The 23,704-nt window shown below is 37.3% G+C and overlaps 1 protein-coding gene across 4 annotated transcripts in view; it reads right to left on the bottom strand.

The window, feature by feature from the left end:
* The window catches only part of FRMD4B (FERM domain containing 4B), a 307,013-nt gene that overhangs the window by 74,142 nt on the left and 209,167 nt on the right, over nt 1–23,704 (bottom strand). For all 4 annotated transcript variants that reach the window (XM_015593792.2, XM_015593793.2, XM_006917659.3 and 1 more), the window contains one exon: nt 13,252–13,336. In XM_015593792.2, the coding sequence (XP_015449278.1) occupies nt 13,252–13,336 (85 nt within the window). The remainder of the gene's footprint in view (nt 1–13,251; nt 13,337–23,704) is intronic.

The following is a 23,704-nucleotide window of genomic DNA, read 5'->3' as shown; positions in this document are numbered from 1 at the left end:
ATAATAATAATAATAATAATAGCAAAACAGTGTCTGTGGCAGGCACTGTTCTATATACTTTGTATATATTATCTCATTCACTGAGGTAGGAACTATTATTATCCCTATCTCAGAGTCGAAAAAACTGAAGCTTAAAAGTATCAGTAACATGCCCAGGTTAGAGCCAAGGCCATGTTCAAACCCAGGCTGCCTGGTTTGAAGTCTTAAATCGACACTTCTCTAGGTAGCAGGAAGAGGCTACCACGTTAAGTGTAGGAGGTACTACGTCTTGTTGATTTTTTGTTCTAAAATGCCTCAACCTTACCATCCATTTGTTTATTCTTTAATCATTTACTTGCTCGCTTGTTCATCCCTTCAACAACCTTTTGCCTAACATCTAAGTCCTGGAGATTCCAGCATAAAGAAAACCTGGTCCTACCCTCAATGTGCAAGTTAATACTTAATGAAATAAAATGTGAATTTTCAGTTCTGCACTCCTTCCCTATATGACATACTCATCTTACAATACAAGAATATAGAGAATATAGGAAGAAAAGTAGACAAGATGAGGTCAAAGTAGCCGAAGTACATAAAGAATTAAAAGTCTAACAAAACATAAAATGTAGGCAGCAATTGATCTTAAATAAGAAAAATACATGCTCAAAAGACAACGATAGGCCCAAATAATATAATTAATGCTCTAGTATTGGAAATATGGGTTGACTCTTTTTTTTGGTTGTGCTTTTCTGCATTCTCTAAATTTTCTACAGTCAACCAGTATTATTTTTACAATCAGAAAAAAACACTTCTGTCAGTTGTCTTTAAGATTAGACCTTTTGTTTTTCTAGGTAAAGCAATTAGGAATTTTCACCTTCCATTAGCTTTGTCCAGTGAGAAAGAAAATGGAGTGTTTTTCTAATGAAGGGAAAGTGACTAGAAACATGTGTTCATTTTCTTCCTACAGTTTTAAAGAGGTAAAGTTTAATGAATATACTGATTATTTATGTTTTTATCTTTCTAATTTAAAACTAATTCAAGCTCTTTGTTAAAAAATATTAGAAAAGCATTACTTAGAAAGGAAAAGTTCTTCTACAATCTCACTCCCAGAGATAATAAAAATTTACACCATGCTACCATGCTATACATTTTTCTAGTTTTTCCTATGAGTACATTTTAAATATATAAAAGTAAACAATAAAGTTAAAAACAATCACCCAAAAGGTGAAGGGATGAAGAAATGCAAATGAGTAAAAAACAAACAAACAAACAAAAAACAATCACCCTATATTTGCTGTTCTGTAACTTGATTCTTTATAAACTTAGCAATGTAGCTTGGACATGTTCGCATGTCAGTCGAGGAGGGCTATTCTACTTTTTTTAATGGCTGCACAATATCCTGTCATATGAATGAGTTGTAATTTATTTAATCCCTGTTGGAGTATATTTAGGCAGTTTCAGTTTCCTACTATTAGAAATAATAATCTAAGATCTTTTAATATTTATCCTTTCATAATTATGTAAGATCTTCCACAGGATAATTCCTAAAGTTGGTGGAGTGCTAGGTGAAAAGATATACTCTTAATTTTAACAGACAAGGCCAAATTGTCCTCCAAACCCACATGGGCTTTTAAAAGAGCTTTGGTGCCTCCACATTCGCATAGTTAAGTGCAAATGGCATGAAGATTCTAAAGACATTACGCAATATGCTCTATCACTTTAAATGTGGTAAGAGCGTGTTTTGAGATCATAGGTTGGGACTCTCACCAAGTCTTCTAATGAAGCGGCACACCTAATAAGGTCTCGGTCAAGAAATGGGGCAAGAGGGAGGATAAAAATAAACATGATTGGATAATCTTGCAATAACTCTAGTTTTTAATAGGATTGCTAATGTTTGGCTCATTTGTATTTCCACATTTATTCAAAATACAAAGTGATGAGTGCTTATTAGAAAAGAAGAGGGAGTGTAATGAAATCTACTAAGGCATTACTGAGCCATTTTCTTCTCCATCTTCATATGGTATTTACTCCTGCTAAGCCTGGAGCAGAGGAGGTCCTAACTGCCTTAGTACCCAGGCCAACATCTCTTGACTGACTCCTAAAATGTTTTATTTAAATAAGCAGAATAGACCTAGGTTTTACCTGTGGCCAGATCTAGGGGAACACCCAGAAGGTTTATAGTTGTCTTTTTTTGCTTTATTATTTTATACTACAGTATAGATCTAGAACAGCATTTTCAAAAGTATTGTCAGTAGTCCATTAATAAGTATTGTTTGAAAGAAGAATTTCATATGCAGGAAAGTCTGGAAAATATTGGGTTAAATAAAATCACACATTTGTATGTGAAGGACTTCTTGAAGCCTTCAATATATCAAAGCATGTGGTGAATTTCCAAGAAGTGGTCTAATATTCAAAATTTCTTAAATTCCTTTTGGTATGAAAACAGCTTATGATCATGAGATTCCTGAGTTATAGATTTAAAGTTCAGTGTGTGTGTGTATGTGTACACATGTGTGCACACGTATTACAAACTTCTAATTCTGTTTGTGAGATTTCTTATATTGCAGAGCTAGAAAAATATTCCAAACTGCTGTTTATATTATTGTAGGAAGGAGTAACAAGTAACATCAGGAATTCAGGGTATGTTCAGTATCTCTAAGGTCCCGGCATCTCTCAGAACTATTATGTCTTAGAAAGTATTGTCAGACATATTGGCTTTAAAATAAACATAACACACACCAACATACAAATGTACAAATGAAAGAATCCTTAAGACTTAGGATAGGCCACAGGAAGGTAGTAGTGCTAACTATTTTACTACAGATAATGCAGAACTCATCAGAAATCCTGGCCCTTAGTAGAAATGCAATAATTTTTTTTTTTTTTATTGAATGAGAGAATGAATGAATGAATGAATGAAGACAAATAGTATTATTTCTGAAGTCAGACTGCCTAGTGATTACTTCACTGCTAAGGAGCTATTTAACCATGGCCAAATTATTTACCTTTCCTCATTTGTTAAAGTAATAATAAATAATAGTATTGGTTGTTATGAGAATTAAAGGAGTTAATACATGAAAAAAATCAGTGCCTGTTACTTGGTGAGTTCTCAGGGAAGTCGAGTTGCCATCCTCCTCTGTTGTTGTGAGAATTAAATGAGTTAATACATGAAAAAAATCAGCGCCTGTTACTTGGTGAGTTCTCAGGGAAGTCGAGCTGCCATCCGCCTCCTCCTCCCCACTCCTGTACATGATCTCTACCACACAGCACCTCTTGAACTGCACTTGCTTGTCCATATTTTCTGCCTTTTCATTATAATAATTTTATTCATGTCAAAAGAGACAGGTGGCCAATACTATTTTTAATTTGCCAAGCATGACTTCAAATAACTGATTAAAAAAAATGGGTGCTAGCGATAAATGTTGATTGACTACTAAAGTCATAGATATGGTCAAGGAGGCCTCCAAAATAATAACTGGGGACAAGCCTATAGTCCTGCATTACTCATTTAGGTTTTTCCAGCTGGCAACAGGTTGTCCAAAGTAGACCACAGCCTCCACGTTGAGTGCTTCCATGTTCTTCAGCGTCAGTTTCGGCATTTCCACATCATTACCACCTGGCACAGGTGGTTGTTTTGTGAAGGTTAGGTGTGCCCCTCTGCATTCTCACCAAGGAAGCCAAACAGGTTCAAGAGCCCTCGCTTGAATGACAACTCAGACAACAGCGCTTTCCTTGGGAACACTTGACCCATATGGGCAGTTTCTAACTTTCTGGTATGTTCTGTTCCAACATGAGTTCTAATACACTTCTGAAATAGCCTTTCAGAATTGCTATGTCCTCCAGACCAGACTGTGAAAGTCATTTGGCCCCTAATGTTCAGAGTCACCTTATTAACAATCATGGGAGAAGACCATCTGCATATCCAACAGTGTTGGAAATAAGAGAAAGAGGGAACCTAAACTTAGGATGCCACGGGTATGCATGTTCAGTGAGTAGACAACCCTCATCCACCGAGAGGCAGTCTGTGTTAAACTGGACTCTGACTGGTATATTGCCTGGGATGAATCTTGCCTCTTCCACTTTTTAGTTATGTGACTTGTGTGTGTTACTTAACCTCTGTACCTCAGTATTCCCATCCGTAAAGCAGGAAATAACAATAGAACTTACATGTAGGTAAGTTACCTAACTTACCTAATAGGGTTGTAGTGAGAACCAAAAGAATGAATATACACAGTAAGTGCCTAGCAAATTATATGTATTCAATAATTGTTATTTGCTATGACCAGCCCACTCTGTAACAATAGCCCCTGAGTTCTAAGTTATTGAGGACATTTTTATGTTCCCAGAGCAATGAATAAAAAAAAGCTGAGACAAATGAGAGGTGTTTTTAAGGGCCAGGGTCTCCTTCTGGTATAACTTGCCAAGGACACTTTTCCTACCTACTAGCTCTGTGACATTAAGCAAACTACTTAACCTCTCCGTGCCTCAGTTCTTTAATTTGTAAAAGGAGATCATAAACTTCCTTCCTCACAGGTTATAGTGAGGATCAAATATACTTCAGTGTGTACCACTTAATACAGTGCTGGCACACAGTAATGTACAGAAAGACATTTCTTTCCTTCCCATTAGTCTCAGAGCTGGAAATAAATTTCATACCTTCTGCTCTGTTGTTTTAAGGTGAAAGGTCTTTTTTATTTTCAAACTTCTAGAAAGGAGAGGAAGAGAAATAAAAAGGTATCTTTCTAGTGTCTTGTCTGTAGACCTTGATTCATATATCTCAAAGCGAGGTTTAACATGTATTGAAACATTCTGCATTTTTCACATGCAGAAAACACAGTGGTTCCTCAATTAAAGTGTTCAGGAGAATCACCTGAACACTTTAGTTGAAAAGGCTAATTTCTAACCTTCTTCTCAATTCTGACTCTGGTCTGGAGAGGAGCAAAGAGGAAAGAGCTTGCTCATTAAAAATAAGCATCTGTTGTAAATCTGATCAAAGCAGTCAAAGGTGACACAGAGAAATTCTGCCCCAATTTCATGGAATCACATTGAAATGGGAAAAATGGCTCAGCAAGGTAAAGTACCTTTCCTAAGATCACATAGCAGGTATGGCTCAGATGTAGCCCTAGCTCTATGACCTGTCCTTTGAATTACATTTCCTCGTCAAGATTAAAACACAGTACGATTTTAAATGCATTTTCTTATATTACAAATTACAGCAGCTCATGGTGGATAGAAACACCTAATCATTTGGATTACTTTATAAGGACAAGCATACATTAAGCCAGGTTTTGTCATAACTACTGCTAAGACAGACTTTTTTTTTCAGAGAACAAATTTCATTTTCACTTATATTTAAATTGAGACTTAAAATATCAGAAGAAAATTAACTTATGTTTACATGGTCAATTAATCTATGACAAAAGACTGTCTTTTCCCCTATACAATGGGGAACAATAAATTCAAGATGAATTAAAGAATTAAATATAAGACCTAAAACAAATGGTGTTGAGAAAACTGAACAGATACATGCAAATAAATGAAGCTGGACTACTTTCTTAGGCTATATATAACAATAAATTCAGGATGAATTAAAGAATTAAATATAAGACCTAAAATTATAATACTCCTAGAAAAAAACATGGGCAGTAGGCTCTCTGACAGTGGTCTTAGCAATATATTTTTGGATATGTCTCTTGGAAGAGGGCAAAAATAAACAAATGGGGCTACATCAAACTAAGAAGCTTTTGCAAAGAGAAGGTAACCATCAGCAAAATGAAGAGGCAACCTACTGAATGGGAGAAGATATTTGCAAATGATATATCTGATGAAAGGTTAATATCTAAAATATATAGAGTTCATACAACTCGAGATAAAAAACCAATCTAGTTAAAATATAGGCAGAGAACCTGCATAGACATATATTCAAAGAAGACATGCAGATGGCTCACAGACACATGAAAAGATGCTCAACATCACTAATCATCAGGGAAAGACAAATAAAAACCACATCATGAGGTATTACCTCACACTTGTCAGGATGGTTATTATCAAAAAAAAACAACAAATAACAAGTGTTGGGGAGGATGTGAAGAAAAGAGAACCCTGGGGCACTGCTGGTGGGATTATAAACTGGTGCTGCAACTATGGAATACAGTATGGAGATTCCTCAAAAATTAAAAATAGAATAACCATTCGACCCAGATATTTCAAATAACAGTCATAGGGCTGAATTCTGTGAATATAAATCCATATTTATATAGCTATGCAGAGATTCAGCAATTGTGTTAAGCCTCATCACAGATTATACTGCTTACTAATCAAGCATGTATAAAGATACCGTGGGTTTGTCAGTATTTGCAATAAGAGTTCTCTTCCTGCCTGTATGTATGTTAGTGGAAGGAAAGAACTGGCAGTAAGGGAAAGCTGTCTGGCAGGGAAGAAGTGTGTGCAGGGGTGATTAGAGGTTCTGAACACATCATGGCTGGGAAGAATATCCTCCTCACACTGTAGAAGGGGGCTCGATTCACTCTCAGATCTAGCAGTGAGCCCTGCATTAACAGCAGCTACTACCATCAGAGACTGACTTTCACCAACTAGTAATCCACCTACATACGTTCTACAGCTGAGGCTAAGTTCTCATAAAACTTATTTACTCCTATGGCCGTGACTAAGAAACTATTTAAAAGCTGCTTTACCAAACAGCTGCCCAATTTTGTTACCTTATTGTCTTCCGGATCCTGTGATGTCTCTTGGGATTGTTTGTTACTAGCCATCTGCATATTACTTTAGATAGAAAATATTCAACTCTAAATTCCTCCAACTGAATTAAAAAAAATTATCCCAATAACAGTCATATGTCGTACTGCCTTACCATGTTATGTTTTGTCGAAGTTCTAAATTCTTTGGCAAGTCCCACTTAGAAAGACATCCTAGGAACTGACATTCATAAGATGGGGTAGAATTTAAAAGGACTTTGCTTTTCATTACTTCCTCAAGACCAAGAGAAGTTAGCATACAGAGCACAAGATAAATAGCACAAGTAAAATTTTACATCCTATCTTTCTTTACATCATTAATAGAGCAAACAATCAATTAAGAAGGCTATTTCACTGGACCATGGCCAGCTAGGGTGTGAAAAATATCACAAGGAGTAATTATATTTCTCCACATAGAAGACAATGATCAAATGTTGTTTGCGAAATGTTTTCCTGACTCAGTAAATCTTGCATTTGCTATATAAGTGTTTACTTATCAGTCAACCATTGGAGTTCTTTAGGAGGCCACGTCTCAGAAAAGGAGACTGTAACAAAGCCTTTGGTGCTGGGAATATTTTAATTTCTCCATTGAGTTAACCAAAAACTCTGCTTTGAATATTTCAGATTTTGGCCAAGACGAGGTAATGGGAACTGAATTTACCTTCTCACCTGAAAAAAAACTTAAAACAAAAGGACAATAAATGCGAAACAGCAGTTTTCAAAACACCAAACATCAAGCAACAAAGGACAATGAATCTTGAACAAGGTGTACCCCATGATTGTCCTCACTTATTGCCATGACATTTCAAAGCCATGAAAGAGAAACATAGATAGAGCAGGATGGGCTGTCTGAGTTGAGAAGAAAGAACTGAGAGACTTGAGAGGATAAAAGGAATAGAATTTGCAAAACAGAGTGCTAGGGTAAAGAGAGTTATACAGAGTGAGAATCCTGAAGATCTGTAGAGGGTTTCCTCTGAGTATTCAGCAGAGTACTGATCATAGCATGCATGAAAAGAGCCAACCCAGTTGGAGAAAGAACTATCTGAAAGGATGAAAGTGTAGAGTGTATGGTTCCCCAGCAGGGCTGGAAATGGTGCCTGTTCTCACCAGCCAAAATGAAACTCATAAATCATTGAGTAGAGTACTCAAGAAGGTCTTGCCTCAGTGGTGGGGGATAGTTAGCCATAGGCCAGCCTACCAAATCATAAAGTAAGACCTGAAAAAAATCAACTGCATCAAAATAACTAAAATGTATCCTAAAACAAGTGTTTTAAAAATATGTAGCAACCAAAAAGATAAAATTAAACAATGTCCAGCATCCAATCAATATCCAGCATCTAGGCATATAAATAGGCAGGAGGACATGGCCCATATGGGGAGAAAAATCAGTCAGTCAAGACCATCCAGAACTGACACAAATATTAGAATAAGCAGACAAGAACATTAAAACAATAATTATAACTGTATCTTATATGTTCAAAAATTGAGTCATACGCGAGACGTAAAAAAGATCCAGGTCAAACTTTTAAAGATAAAAATGTCAGTATGTAGGATGGTATAAATGGCAGATTAGAATGCAAAAGATGAATGAAACTGAAGACATAGCAATAGGAACGATATAAAATAAAACAGAAAAAATAATTAAATAAAAATAAAAGAGCATCTCTGAGCTGTGGGACAACTTCAGGTAGCCTACTATACGTGTAATTGGAGATTCCAAAGGAAGCATTGGTGAGGACAGCAAAATATATCTGAAGTAAAAAGGGCTGAGATATTTCCAAATTTGATGAAAACTATTAACCCACAAGTCCAAGATGTTTAATAAACACCAATTACGAGAAGCATGAAGAAAGCTATATTAAGGCACCTCATAACTAAAATTACTCGAAGTAGTGATAAAGAGAATATCTTCAAAGCAGTCAGAGATAATTGAATGTTTACACAAAAATAATAACAATGTCATGTGTATATGCAACATTTCTAACAATAAAATGTATGACACCAATAGCACAAAAGCTAAGAGAGGAGAAACAGAAATATACTATTGTAAGGTTCTTGTACTACATGTGAAATGGTATAATATCACTTGAAGGTAGACTTGAGTAGTTAAAGATGTATACTAAAAAACCCTAAATTTGGTTATTTGGAAATAATAAAACAAAGAGTTATAGCTAATAATCCAACAAAAGAGGTAAAATAGAATCACAAAATAATGAATCCAGAGAAGGCAGAAAATAGGAACAAAGAACAGATGGGACAAACAAAACAAATAGCAATATGACAGACTTAAATGTAACCATGTCAATAATCACATTAAGTGTAAATAGTATAAATAACCAGTTAAAAGACAGACATGGCCAAAATGGATTAAAAAAAAAAAGAAACTATTATGTTATTCACAAGAAATGTACTTTAAATATACACACAGAACACTTTAAAAGAATGAAAAGTGATTTAACATGCTAACACTTATCAAAAAAACTTGGAGTGGTTATATGAATATCAAACTAAACAGATTTTGAAATAAAGGATGTTACCAGAATAAAGAGGATCATTTTACAATGATAATAAAAAAGACACAGCAATCCTAAATGTTTATGTCCTAATAACAGAGCTTCAAAATATATAAAACAAAAATGGATATAACTGCAAAGAGAATGGTAAAATTCACAATAATAGCTAGAGATTTCAATACCCCCTATTTGATTACAAGTAGACAATTAACAAGACATAGTACTTGAACACCATTATCAACCAAATTGACCTATTTAATACTTAGAGAATATTCCACCCAATGACAAAAGAATATACATTCTTCCCAAGTGCACATGAACCATTACCAAGATGGAGCATATTCTGGGCCATAAAACAAGTCTCAATAAATTTAAAAGGATTTATTCACATGAAGTGTATTCTCTGACCACAATAGGATTAAATGAGAAATAAATAACAGAAATATCTCTTTAAAATCTCCAAATATTTGGAAACCAAACTTCACTTTTCTAAATAACAATGGGCCAATGAAACTATCTCAAAAATAATTTGAAAATTTTTTAAGTGCATGAAAATGAAAACACAACATAGAATTTGTGGGATACCATAAAATTAATCCTTAGGGGAAAATGTTATAGTACTAAATGCCTATCTTAGAAAAGAAACATTTAAATCAGTGATCTCAGCTTCTATCTTAAGAAACTAAATAAGAGGAGTGGATTAAACCCAAAGGAAGAAGAAAATGATAAAGATAAAAGATAAAGATAATAAAGATCATAGCAGAAATTAGTGAAATAAAAAACAGAAACACAACAGAGAAAATCATTGAAACCAGAAGCTAGTTCTTAGGAAGCTTGATGATGAACTTCTAGTCAGACTAATTGGAGAAAAAGAGTGAAGACACGAATTATTAATATCAGGATCGAGAAGTAACATCACAACAGACTGTACATGTTAGAAAAATAGTAAGGAAACATTATGAACAACTATGTCTATAAATTTGACAACTAGTAAAAAGGCATTCAGATTGGAAAGGAAGAAGTAAAACTATTTTTATTAGCAGATGACATGATCATTTATAAAGAAAATCTGATGGAATCTACAAAAAACTACCAGAAGTAAAAAGTGAGTTTAGCAAGTTTGCAGGATTCAAGATCAATATACAAAAATCAATAGTATTTCTATATACTAGTAATGAACATTCAGAAATTGAAATAAAAAGATATGATTTATAATCATATCAAATAATATGAAAGACTTAGGGATAACTCTCACAAAAGACCTATTAACAGAAAACTATAAAACACTGCTGAGAGAAATTAACGATGATCTTAATAGCTGAAGATGTAAACCTTGTACATGGGTCTGGATACTGTTAAGCTGTCAGTTCTTCCCACATTTGTCTACAGATTCAGTGCAATCTTAATGTAAGTCTCAGCAGATTTTTTTTTAGTAGAAATTGACAAGCTGATTCTAGAATTCATATGGAAATGCAAAAACTTAGAATAAATAAAACAATTTTGAAAAGGAACAAAGTTAGATTTTGTTCTGATTTCAAGATGCATTATAAAGCTGTAGTAACCAAAATAGTTATACTAGTGGCATAAACGTTGTCTAAAATAGATCAGTGGAACACAATAGAGAGTCCAGAAAAAAATCCACACATATATGGAGAACTGATTTTTGAAAAAGGTGTAAAGGCAATGCAATGGAGAAATGCTAGTCTTTTCAACAAATGGTGCCGGAACAATTAGATATCCACATGAAAAAAAAAAAGAATTTCAATCCATATTTCATGCCATATATAAAAATTAACTCAAAATGAATCATAGACCTAAGTGTAAAACCAAAAACTCTAGAATTTCTAGAACAAAACACAGGAGAACATCTTTGTGACCTTGAGTTAGGCAAGGTTTACTGAGATACAATATCAAAAGCACAATCCATAAAAGAACATATTGATAAAATGGACTTCATCAAAATAAAAGCCTTATAGTCTTTGAAAGACAGTAAAAGAATGAAAAGCAAGCCACAGACTGGTAGAAAATATTTGCAATCCATATAACTCATAAAGTACCTGTATCCAGAATGCATACTGAGAACTCAATACAAGAAAACGACTCAAAGAAATTGAGCAAAAAATTCAAACATAAGAAGATATATTGGTATTGGTGGTAAATAAGTACATGAGAGATGCTCAACATCATATGTCATCAGGGAAATGCAATTAAAACCATAATGACATAATACTACACAACTATAAGAATGGCTAAAATGAAAAAGACTAACCATGCCAAGTGTGGAAAAGGATGTGAAGGAGCTAAGACTCTCATACACAGCTGGTGAACATTTAAAATAGCACAGCCACTTTGGAAAAGTTTCACAGCACCTTAAAAAGTTAAACATATATCTACCATATGATCTAGCCATTCCACTCCTAGGTATGTAACCAAGAGAAAAGAAAGCATATATATGCTTACAAAGATGAATGTTCATAGTAGTTTTATTTGTATTAATCTCCCAACTAATATAATGTCCACCAATAGGTGAATGGATCATTTTGCAATACATGTGTTTGAAATCATCACATCGTACACCTTAAACTCACACAATGTTATACGTCAAATATATACAGTAAATTACAGTAAATTACAGTAAATTACATATCTGGAAAAAAATAGAAAAAAATACAGGTGAATAGATAAACAATTTAAAGTAAAGTCATACAATGGAATACTACTCAGCAACTAAAAGGGATGGACTACTGATACGTGCAACAACATGGATGAATCTCAAAATAATTATGCTCACTGAAAGAAAACAAAAAGATTATCTATCGTATGACTGCATTTACATAAAACTCTAGAAAATGTAAACTAATCTATTGTGAGAAAAAGCAAATCTGTAGTGGTTGAGTTTATTCACTATCTTGACTGTAGTAATTGTTTCATGGGTATTATATATGTCAAAACTTTAAAGATTGTATACTTAAATATGTAAAGTCTATTCTATCTCAACAGAGCTGTGAAAAACAAATGAGCAGAACTCTGCTCTTGTTTAGTCTTACACAAATTAAAGCCATATGTGTGCAATGGAGCACCCTCAACATTTTGGTAGCCTAGGAGAAGAGTACAAATGTTAGGTATCTTAATCCACAGCATGTCCCCCTTGTCTCTCCAGGCCAGGCACCATCCAAGTGTCCCTGGCCACCCTCAGATTTAGGGAGCTATAAGTGGGCAGAAGGGGCTCCTGCCGGCCCTCGAAGTAGGCATGGAGTCTGACATCCTGAGCACCGAGACCATAACCTAGAAAGGAGCGCCCAGCTCCCATGAGCACATCTCCCTACCCTACCCGAGGGTGTGGTTTGAAGAGGGCAGAGTGGAGGCCTCAAAAACAGTGCTACTCTACAAGGAGATAAGACAAGAACTGAGAGTGCTAAAACTTTATAGCAATTTGACATGGCTGCAATATCCAAGCATAGGATCATTTTTCTAGCAATTCGTGTTTATTGAATTTTACAAAAAGCAATCTGTCCTCGATGGATTGGATACATACAACAATTATTTTTTTTAAAAAAGATTCTTCACTGCAGGTAACTGAAACATGGCTTTAAAGCACGTGGCTCTCAGCAGAGACCCCTCAATAAGTCTGGGTTATGGCAAATGTGGAGCATATTCTGTTAAAAAAAAAGATTTCTGGTCTGACTTTTGTGAGGTTGCAATCACAATCGGATTGATCCATCTTTATGTCTTTCTGGGTGATTCTGTGTGGAGGACTAGCTGCATTTAAAGTTGTGGGGATTCTGTGTGAATATGATTCCTCTGCAGATGGCTATCATTCCTAATCAGAATTTGAGAAGAGCTGTGGATTTTTAGGGAGGTGGAGTGGGGTAGGAAATATCAATGGAAAAGATTATGGCCTTTTTTGCTTTATATTCATTTGAACATGAAAACACAAGCAGTTCTATTTCTCTGTACACCTCCAGTCCATCTGGAGTCCTCTGAACATAACAAACAGGGCACCTTACCTTGTGCACGCAGGACTTTGCGTTCAGGAAAAATAGCTCCACGGTGGTTTTATCCTTTAAAAACGAGATGCTTTCAATGTAAAACCTGAAAAACAGTAACAGACGTTTATTTCTTCAGATTTCTTTCCTTATCTCAGCATGATTTCATTTCCTCATTTAGTTTCCCAAAAGCAGAGAAAAAATTTTGAGAAACTAGGGGATGGTTGCACGTTTTTTGAATCTGCAACATGTATGTACGTATGTGATGTTTGCATATATGCAGATAAAATTTCTTCGTTTTTTTGTGTGTTGGAAGGTGAGTTAAAGTGAAATCCAAAACAGCATCCAACTGCAAACCCAACTTTAGTGGTTTTCAGACATGAGGTGGGTGTGAAGACCCCATGCCTGCCTAGCCCCCATCCACCAGGAGTTTCAATAACACCTTTCTTCTCTCTCATCCTTCCAGGCTTTGGGCTTTCCCTAGGCCAGAAGTCTCGAACTCTTAGTAGTACTTAATTTTGGTCTTTTCTCATGCAAATTAGAGTATTCTGAGCCACACTCTCCCCACCCAGTTTCCTGGACTTTTGCTTGTTCAGTCTGTGTGGCCACAGACTGAAGGTCCTTCACTTAGGAGTCCTGGCAGCCCCATGCAGGAAGGTGGGGGAGTCTTTCACAATTTCTGTTTTCATAATCTCCCAATGATGAAGCTGGCCAGTGCTCTGGGGTGGGAGACTGGGCTAGCCTAGGCCCTGAGGTTTTTCTTAAGTGTTGGAGCCCTAGCTTGATGAATAATGCGTGAAGATTCCTAATGCCCCAAGACAGCTCACAGTTTGGGTCCTGGAGGAGAACCTGCTCCCAAAGTGGTGAGAGTCAAGCAAGATAAACCATGGCTAAAGTGGCATGGTGAGCTTGTCCTCAGCTCTGCAAAATCACAAAAGGCCTTGGGCATTTGCTCCACCCCCGCTCTTCGGCAATGACAAAACATTTAATAAATACATAAAACTGAAAAAGGCCATGAAAGATTTTATCACTGAGATGTAAAATCTTTTGAAAAATTCCACCTCTAATGTTGAATCATTAAGGGAAGTTCCAGAAAGAGAATAAATCCTTTATATTGTTACTTACATAGGTTTATCTCACTTATAAGTGATATTAATGAAGACTGATGAGTGTTAGTTTTGTGAGAAGAGAAAGCTAAGGATTAAGGCAGGGAGAAAAATGAGGAGCTGGGGGAAACAGGCTTTGGAATCAGAAAGACCTAGAATAGAGAGTACCACTGCTATGTGTGGCCTTGGGCAAGTTATTTAGCTTCTTTGTGTCTTTTTAAAAATGGGTGTTGATTGCACTTAATTCACAGGGTTTGGGGGAGGATTAATTTAGATAATATATGTAAAACACTTAATAAATTTTAACAATTATTAATAAAAATCCATTTTCTGGAATTTAATCCGATGTGGCTTGGTGGAAATGACTTCAGCTTTGAGTCTAAGATAACTTTAGTCTATAGAGAGGGATAATTATGCTTACCAAGGAGTGTAATTTAAATGAGATATACATGAAGTGCCCGTATAGTGCCTGTCACATGATAGGGATTCAAGAAGTTCTAACTATTGTGGCTCAACAAAACTTGCATTAGGTTAGAAAGGCTTAAAGGACTCGATGGGGTTTGAATTATATCTGAAGGCTAGGAGAAAACAGGATTCTGAAGGATATAAAGAATCCAGGTGGGGAAAGTACTGTAGGCAAAGAGCATTTCTTGGGTAGTGTGATGAACATTCATAATCTGGCTTTCACCAAGACAGAATCCATTATAATCTGGGTATTCTCTCATCAATCTAATTTCTCCTACCCTGGCCACTGCTGGACAAAGTATAGCCACCTGACTCAAAGGTGGCCTGTGAGATGGGCTGGAAAAAGAGAGCTCAGCCCCAACGAGTCTCCTTATATGGGATAAAGAATGGACAAGCCAATCATGTACAGTCTCTGAGAGAGACAGGTCAAAAGAGAAACAGTGGAGGTAGAGAGAGGTACTAAGCAGAAACCATGAAGCAGGGAAGAAGGACAAGAGTCAACGGCAGGAGATGATGGAACAGAAGCAGAGAGTAGTGAGTCTCTGCAATGGTGGTCACAAAGCAGGAGGCCCGGAGGCCAACTAAGTCCCTTGCATCCTGAAGGAACTTCTGGTTCAACTAGGCGGTGGTGGTGGTTTCCTGCTTTCTTTGCTTTTGCATGTACTTTTATCCCTTTCAACTAAGAAAACATGAGCAGGCTTCCAGGGGGCAGCCTGAAAGGGGAGCAGCAATATCACAGTTAATATTTCCTGAGCTTTTACTTAGCTGGACCACGTGCGAAGTGCTTTCCATTCATTGTTTCATTTAATTCTCACAACAACCCTGGGTGGGATTTATCTATCGCTATCCCCATTTCCCAGATGCAGAAGCTGAGTTTTAGAGATTTGCATACCTGGCAGGGCTAGGTCTTGCTCTGGGACCCTTTGACTCTATAGACAGTGCTCTTAAGCAGAATCTCCTCCTGGCTGCCTCTACTGGTTCATTTGACCAGCATTTATGTGGGAAGCTAACCCCTGGATAACTCTGTGCAGCTCAATGTTAAAACACAGGCAGTGAAATAAGATCAGTGCAATATTCCCCGTGTTAACACATACACAAGTACGTTTGTTCTCTATTGTTTCAAAAAGGAGAACCAGATCAGTGGACAAAAACAAAAAACAAAAACAAATGAACAAACAAAAACAAAAAACAGTGATAGATTTGGAATTTACCTATGAAACACCTTTTTAAAAGTCATAGGAGTAGTATTAGGAGGGAAATGTTCTCCCTGAGGAAGTGATCTCCTTGCCTACAAAAGTCCCAAGTCAGATTAGTGGAACTCAGGGTCGGTGTTCTCTAGAATTGGTGATTCTTTTTTCCTTTCACTTTTAATAACTTCAATATATATCTCTAGCATAGAATTATCTCTAGCAAAGATTGCATTAAAAGCATAACCTCAATGAACTAACAAAGTTCATAATAATTCTTTAATATTTAAAATCCAGTCCATTCAAATTTTCCTACCTCCAAAACTTTTTAAAAATTTTGAGTCTGTTTTATTAAATAAATAAAGCTGCAGTGGTCTACAGCAGGAGTCACATATACAAAAAGCTTTAAGGGTCACTGACTGGATGTAAAAGAGCAGAGCACATTCCTTCTACTCAACAAGAGCTCCCTCTCCAAGGTGTGGGCATGCGACCCAAGCTAGATCAGTCAGATTCTTTCACCTTGGAATATATATATACACTTAGAATGACCTAAAGATCAAAGGTGGCTGGAGACGAGTGTTCTGCTAGCAATACCTTGATGAAATTGTCCATTGTTTTCTACTCTCTAGATCCCTGCAGAGGCCTGGGTATCTTTTCTGAGGCCTTGTTAGTTCTGTTTTCCTTCAATTCTGTTAGCCACAATTGCTTTCTATTGCTGGCAACCAAAGAATTCAAAATAATAGAAGGCTTCTATGTGCTAGGGACAAGACAAAGGACTCTACAGGGATCATTTCATTTAATCTTCAGTACAACCAGATGCTGTAGGTAGCAAATTATAAACCCATTTTACAGATGATGTACAGAGCATCTTCCCCAAGCCATAGAGCTGGGAAATGGTGGAGCCATGATTTGAACTTGGGCCTGTCAGGATTTAAAGTTCATATTCCCAACTCATATGATATAGAACGCTTTCCTACAATAACAATGACAATGAAATATAACATGTACACGATGCAGTGGGGCCTAAGAGAAGGATGAAATGAACTCAGCTTATGAAACAAGAGGGAGAAGGCTGCCAAACTGAAATCCATAAGACTAAGTGCCATAAGACACTAAGTGTTCCCTCAGACAGTTGAACTGAGTCTTAAAGAATGTATGAGTTCACCAGGTAACAAAGGTAGGAAGGGCAGTCCAGAGAAAGGGCATATTAGCCAGACCAATCCTCTTGCTAGTCTTTGAGAATTTAAGAAACCATATGCAGGGAGCTGGATGGCTCAGCACCAAATCAACTGTGGCTTGTCCAACTCTGAACAGATACCTTTGTACTAGAAACTGAGTTCACCTGTTTCTGAAGCCCAGGCCCCTGACTATACCTCAGTTCCAGTAAATAGGTCCCTATCTTGTTTCCCACTGTTTTCTGGCGACTTGCCCTGTTGCCTTCTACCTTTCTGCCTAGGCATCCGATTACCTGCTCTCTGAATCCAGGATCCCATCTCTCCTGAAGGGGACCATTGTAATGACTTCATATTTATAGAGTGTATGAAAAGTACAGAGGGTTCTCTGGGAGAATGGCTCCCCAGGCACAGTTATCAGCAAGTACCATAAACTGGGGAAAAAAAAAAAAATCTAGGGCTTCTTCATGAGATGAAATAGACTATCCCAGAATCATAAAATAAAGACCTTTTGTTTTAGCTTTTTTTTTTTTTTTTTTTTGGCAAAAAGATACTGTTTCCTTTCTGCATGCTTACCGTGAACAATTTCACTAAGATTTTGTGAAGATGAAGTCCATGGTTAAATTTTCATTATCAAAGTGAACTCAAGCTTTTTGACGAGGCATATGTTTTGGACAGAAACTTCATATGATATAACAAGTATAATTTTTTGAGAAGAGAATTTGCTTGGGGAGGTTTTGTCTCTACTTTTCGTGCTTCTTCCAGTGGCATTTTTTTTTTTTCTCCCTTCTCGATGGGACCGGTGTTCACCTAACCACTCATCAGTGATAACAGAACATCATACCTCAATGACATGACAGATGGATTGGAGGGGAGGCAGGCCTGTTAGCCAGATGACAACATGTGTCTGTCAAAAAGCAGAACACTCTGGTTGTTTGGAATGGGCTGTCCATTAACAGTCTCTTACATGTAGGTGGCCAATATTTTCATCATGGTCAAAGTCGACACCATGGGTTTGGGGAGATACTAATTTGAACCCCAGCTCTACCACCACTGATGGGTCTTGGGGACTTGGGCCAGCTTCTTGGTTTTTAAGTGTCACTTTCCTCACTTGTTCCACAAATCAGAGAAATGACAGATGTTATAAAGGTGTTCAATATAGTGGATGGCATGTAGCTCAGCAGTCAATGAGTAGTGGTGATTATTACTGTACTATTATTATTCCTCTAATGACAGTACTGTACCAAAGGCATTGACTTAGTTGGGAACTCCTTTAAAGCTTTAACTATAAAAATAAGAATGGAAACTCCAGGTATCTTTTCTAAATTCCTTTCTTCAAGGAAACGAAATGCTACAAAAGTGCCCGTTTTGACACAGAATGGGAAAAACAAATCTATAACTTTTTCTCCTCGACTGAGTATATTTTCTTTGTTTTCTTCACTATGTCTGAGTGATATCTTCCAAGAAGGTGAATTGGCAGGAGTTGCTCAGTTACTTCATACTCTGAACAATGCTGAGTTTGTGACCTGCATCCAGTAAGGGCTAAATTAAACTGCCTCATTCCAGGTTTCATTCAGCTGTTGTGGATAATTTAGTCATTCACTGAAGCCACCTGCGTAAACAGATTTCGATGAGATCCTAATCCACATTCTGAGCTGGAAGATCTGTTTATTGCTTGTAATGACCCTGCAAGAAGATCTCTGTTTATTGCTTGTAATGACCCTGCAATATTATAGTCTCATTTTATAATGCATGCTGAAGATAGCAGTGTAATTTAAGTACATTTCACTTTCTCCAAGCACATCACTTTCTCCAAGCTACTACGCAGTGCTTATGGGAGTCCCATAAGCTCCCTTTCATCTCCGGGAGGAGTGCACCCGTGGTGAATTCCCCAAGGGAAGCACTATTTGTTCCTACAACATGCTCCCCTGCCAGGAAAAACTCTTTCTTATTTCCGAATTTCCAGGCATAGCCAGGGGAACAAGAGAGTGCCCTCCAGGTAAGCCTGTAAAAACCTGCCCGGTTGCTCCTCTCCCACAAAGCCATTCTTTCTGAATCTTCCAGAGAAGGGCTGGAGGCCCAGGAGGGGAAGGGCCTTGCTCTGACCTGTCCAAAAAGGGAGGGAGTCTTCAGCCCCAGGCAGTTATGAAGTGTCAGAGACACATGGTAAATTCCTTGCGCCTGCTTCTTCCCTTCATAACTGCAAAACAGCCTGCTCCCTTACTCCATGATAAAGTAGGGACAAGTGCTCTGAGGAGGCAGGAAGAAAGGCAGGAGAGGCAAGTTGGATACGGAGGTGAGGGCTGGGCCTGGTGAATGATGAAGACAAACAATGAGATTCCTCCAACTGGTGTAAAAGCAAATGGGTTAGCCCCAAGCCAGACAGCCCCAAACCTTCCATATTCAAAGGCTGTATATCACATTATGGAATGTTTCACCCACTGAACATGTGGTCGAGGTAGTCTCTGTTATTTATATCATAAAAATAGTTAACATTTATTGTTATTGTTATAACACATATAACACGTATAATCCTCTAACAACCCCCTGTACTACCTTCCTGTAGCTCCAACTCCATTTTATAAGTGAGGAAACAGGCCCCATAGAGGGCGTCAGGAGCCACACAGCTAATAAGTGGAAGAGTTGATGCAAACGCCCTGGTTCTCATTGGGTGGGTGGGGTGCATTTGGTAATGTCATTTTTTGATTGTCTTGATTTGGAGGGTGTTACTGGCATCTTGTGGGTGGAGGCCAGGGATGCTGCAAATATCATACAGCACAGCATGGCTCCCTACATGAAAAGCTATCTGGTCCAAAATGTCAATAGTGCCGCTATTGAGAAACCCTATACTAAAGGCCAAGCTTTTAACTTCTGCACGCTACAGCTTTTTTCATCCTTCAAAATACTAATTCTTTCCTTTTGCCCTTTTGATGTCACTTTTAGGACAGATTACAGAGGAGAGTGAATAGATTCTCACCAAAGATGTCTGATACTGGATCAGGGAGCACACTGAGAAATATAATCCTGCGAGGAACTGGCATCAGGATTAAGCATGAGTTTTAAGGATTCTGTGTCTTTCTAGAATTCTCATATAAATTAAGAATATTGAATCCTCAAAGATGGAGGCTGCTAACCAATTGCCTCAAAGTTCAAGAATGGGTTAGGCCACTTAGGAAGTCGTGGTTGGTACTAGGGCAACTGACAGGATCATTTCCTGGTTCTGGGTTATTGTGCATTCAGATGGGAGTGTGGTGGGTGGGCAAAGAGCGCTGGCTGATTCCTACACATCCTCAACTCTCCTCTGTTGAACCTACAGTAGGAGGCATCAGTAATTTCTGTTTTTTTTTTTTTTTTTTAACACATTCTTGTCCTCTCCCTATTATAAATTACCTACTCTTTGATAGCTTTAAAATATTTTTATTTTAATGGCCATCCAGTTACAAACATTTTAGCTTTTCTTCCTTCTATCACTCCTCACACTTGCATAAAAATATCGCTCAAGTAATATTTTCATTGCAGGAAAAAAATATATAGACAAGCAAAAATAAATAAAAAGCATTTCCATAATCATTCTACCCAGAGATTAAATACTGTTAACACTTTTAACTTTTTTCTATCCATCTAAATATTTGATATAAGTGTAACCATGCTGCATATATTACTTTGTGGTCTGCTTCTTTTTCCTAGAATATGCTGAGAGCATCTTTCCATATTAATAAATCTCTTTGTTTACCAATCTTTATCTGTTGTATCGCAGTCCATTTATTTGGTTCTCTTAAAAAATAAGAAGGTCGAATGATGGGGTCTCACGGGTTGTAGTCATGATGCTTCCTTGAATTAAACCCTTTCTAAGGCTGAATGTACCATAACCAGGCCAGGGAGTACTGAAAAGGCACTCAGCAGTCTTTCAAAGACTTGGTGTTACAGCAACTATGAAAGAAAGACAGCAGTTTCCCCCCACATTTCCCCCTAGAACTTTCCACTAATGTGGTCAGTTCTTAGCTTTGAGTGGCATAGACGATGCTTATGGGTAGCTCTGAGTGGCCACTTATAGGCCTAGGGCATAGCAAAGGTGACTTGGAAAGAGGAGACGGTAAAGAGGGGAGGAGGAGAGGGAAGACCAGAAATAAAGTAAAAAAAAAAAAAAAAAAAGAGGTATTCAGAAGAATAAGTGGGGTGAAAGACTCCAAGATCTTGGATTTGCAAGGAGCTGGGTGGTACCAGTCTGAGCTACCTCCTATTGCCCTCTCATGAGGAAATGGGAGCTTTTCCAATGAGGTCACGCCAAGTCCCTGTTCTCTGATTTAAATGCTTGCTCACTCACTATCAAGCTTTTCAAATGCTCACATCTGGGCTGCATTACCAAAGAGGCCCATGTGTTTGCAGAAGATAATTTACAACAGCAGATAACGACCCCTGCCTGGAGAAGTCCACCAGCAACCTGGGGGAGTTGGGACTCACATGGAAATAGAGAACTGGTTAAATAAATTACGATGCATAAATAAGTTATGGGGCGTCTATACACACGTGTCATGCATGTATTTAGCACATATAATTGTGATTTTTATAACTAAAGAAAAGACAACAGTTTAATTCTGCAATTCATAAAGGGAGAACTAAGTGTCCACACCTTAAATGTTTTCCTTCCTTTCTGAAGAAGCAGCATGTGTTTCTGAGCTGCTCTCTGCATCCGGTGGGGATAATAACCAGGAGAAAGTCTTACCCACCTAAATCTGTAGGACCCCAGTGCTTAGCTCAGGAATCAATGAGGCAGTATTTTGCCCAGTGCCTGCCATAGGGTTAATGCTACATTTCAGCTGAAAGGAAACTTCTTGAGAGCAAAACTGTATGGTATTTTCCTTTTTCGTAAATGCTATAATAAAAAAATGATATTTTATTATGTGTGCATAATACTTTGCAAAATCATTTTGTATCTCTGGACTACTTACTTCTCACAACCAACCTGCATTCACCATTGCATTCACTGTATCAGAATCTGGGCCAGGAATGTGGGTGATTTGGGAGATTTGGAGGTTGGAGGAGTGTGACTATAGTTTAAAAAATTTCCCAGGATGATTCAGCTATGACCCCCAACCTCCACCCTTGGAGAAGCTCTGAAATAAATGCAATATACTTTTTCATCTAATCTCTTTTATAAAGTGACCAACTGTTCACTGTAAAAATGCCATAACTTACTGAACCTATCTTCATTGGATACTTCTAATTGTATGCATGAAAAATAAGAGAGACCCTGTAATGTGCTACCACTGTGGGAAATCCTTTATCCAGAAGCATTAACTACTTAGCGGCTGCACACTTCAGTGTCCATGAACAAGGGGCTTGGCACCCCATGTTCCAGTACAGGCAGCTATACTTGCTGATGGGAGAGGAAATGATCCTGATATCAAAAGAGGTCCTCTGTATTTCCAGAGGCTCTTACATAGTGATCAAAATCCAAACAGAACAAAATACTGTTTTTGGTTCTATTCTTCAGTGACTAAAAAAATGTTCAGTCACACAGGCAGCCTAGAGAGTTGGTGGTGGTGCCTATTGGGATATAAGTGTATCACCAGCAGTTCTGTTTTCTCAAAAGAGGAGGCCAGAGGCCCTCAGAAGGCAACCGACTTCACTGGGTGTGTGGCAACCACATTTGTAAGACCTCCAAAAAAACTACATTCCACTCAGTGACCTGGGTCAGTTTTCTTAATTCTTCGGTGTGTGCTTTTGCTTGATCATTTCTTTAATTAAATTGGAGTAACAACAAGTACTTAATTGAAATAATAACAAAGACTATTATGATCTCATTATACTGTTAGAAGAATTAAGTGAATTAAAAACTTGATAAGGGTTTTAAACATGAAGTTGTTAAGGGAAAGTCATGCCAAGTGATTATGGGACACTCTCGAGATAATATTCTAAGTAAGTGCTGAAACTCATGAACAAGCAGCAGGCTACTCCGGCATCTCAGGAACCTGCTCCGAAAAGATAGGGCGGCTTTATGAATGACTGTACAGAAGGGAAGGCAGAATTGTCTTCCCTGGCATTTTGAGACCAAAAATAAACCAGATATTAGCTGTCAAAGAACTAGTACACAAATCTGGTTACTACATAGAAGGTACTTGTTAAATTCTCCAAAGACAATGCTTTCATTGAGAAGTTATGCTACATAAACACTACATGTGTGCACAGAGATGAGAGTGCAAAGGTATTAACTGCAGCTTACGTTTTAATGTAAATAATTAGAAGCAGCCTAAATGCTTAACAGGAGACTGGATTGCTAAATTATGGAAGCTCAAAGAAATAAAGTAGATCTTTATATACCCAATAAGAGAGTTCTAAACAAAAAAATAAAGTCAGTTACCAAACAACTTATTATCCTTATTTTTCTCTAAGAAGGGGAACGAATTGGGGGTAGAGGTGAAAAAGAAGGCTGGCAGAGAGTAATTTTTACTTTTTACTCTATACTTTGATGTAGTTTTAAATGTTTATAGTCATAATATAATTCTTTATGAAAAAAATGATTCATGTTAAGCCATTTTCCCTA

This window comes from Pteropus alecto, unplaced genomic scaffold (assembly GCF_000325575.1).
Source record: "Pteropus alecto unplaced genomic scaffold, ASM32557v1 scaffold75, whole genome shotgun sequence".
Taxonomy (NCBI): domain Eukaryota; kingdom Metazoa; phylum Chordata; class Mammalia; order Chiroptera; family Pteropodidae; genus Pteropus; species Pteropus alecto.
Note: the sequence above shows the minus strand (reverse complement) of the source record. Positions and strands in the feature narration are given on the sequence as shown.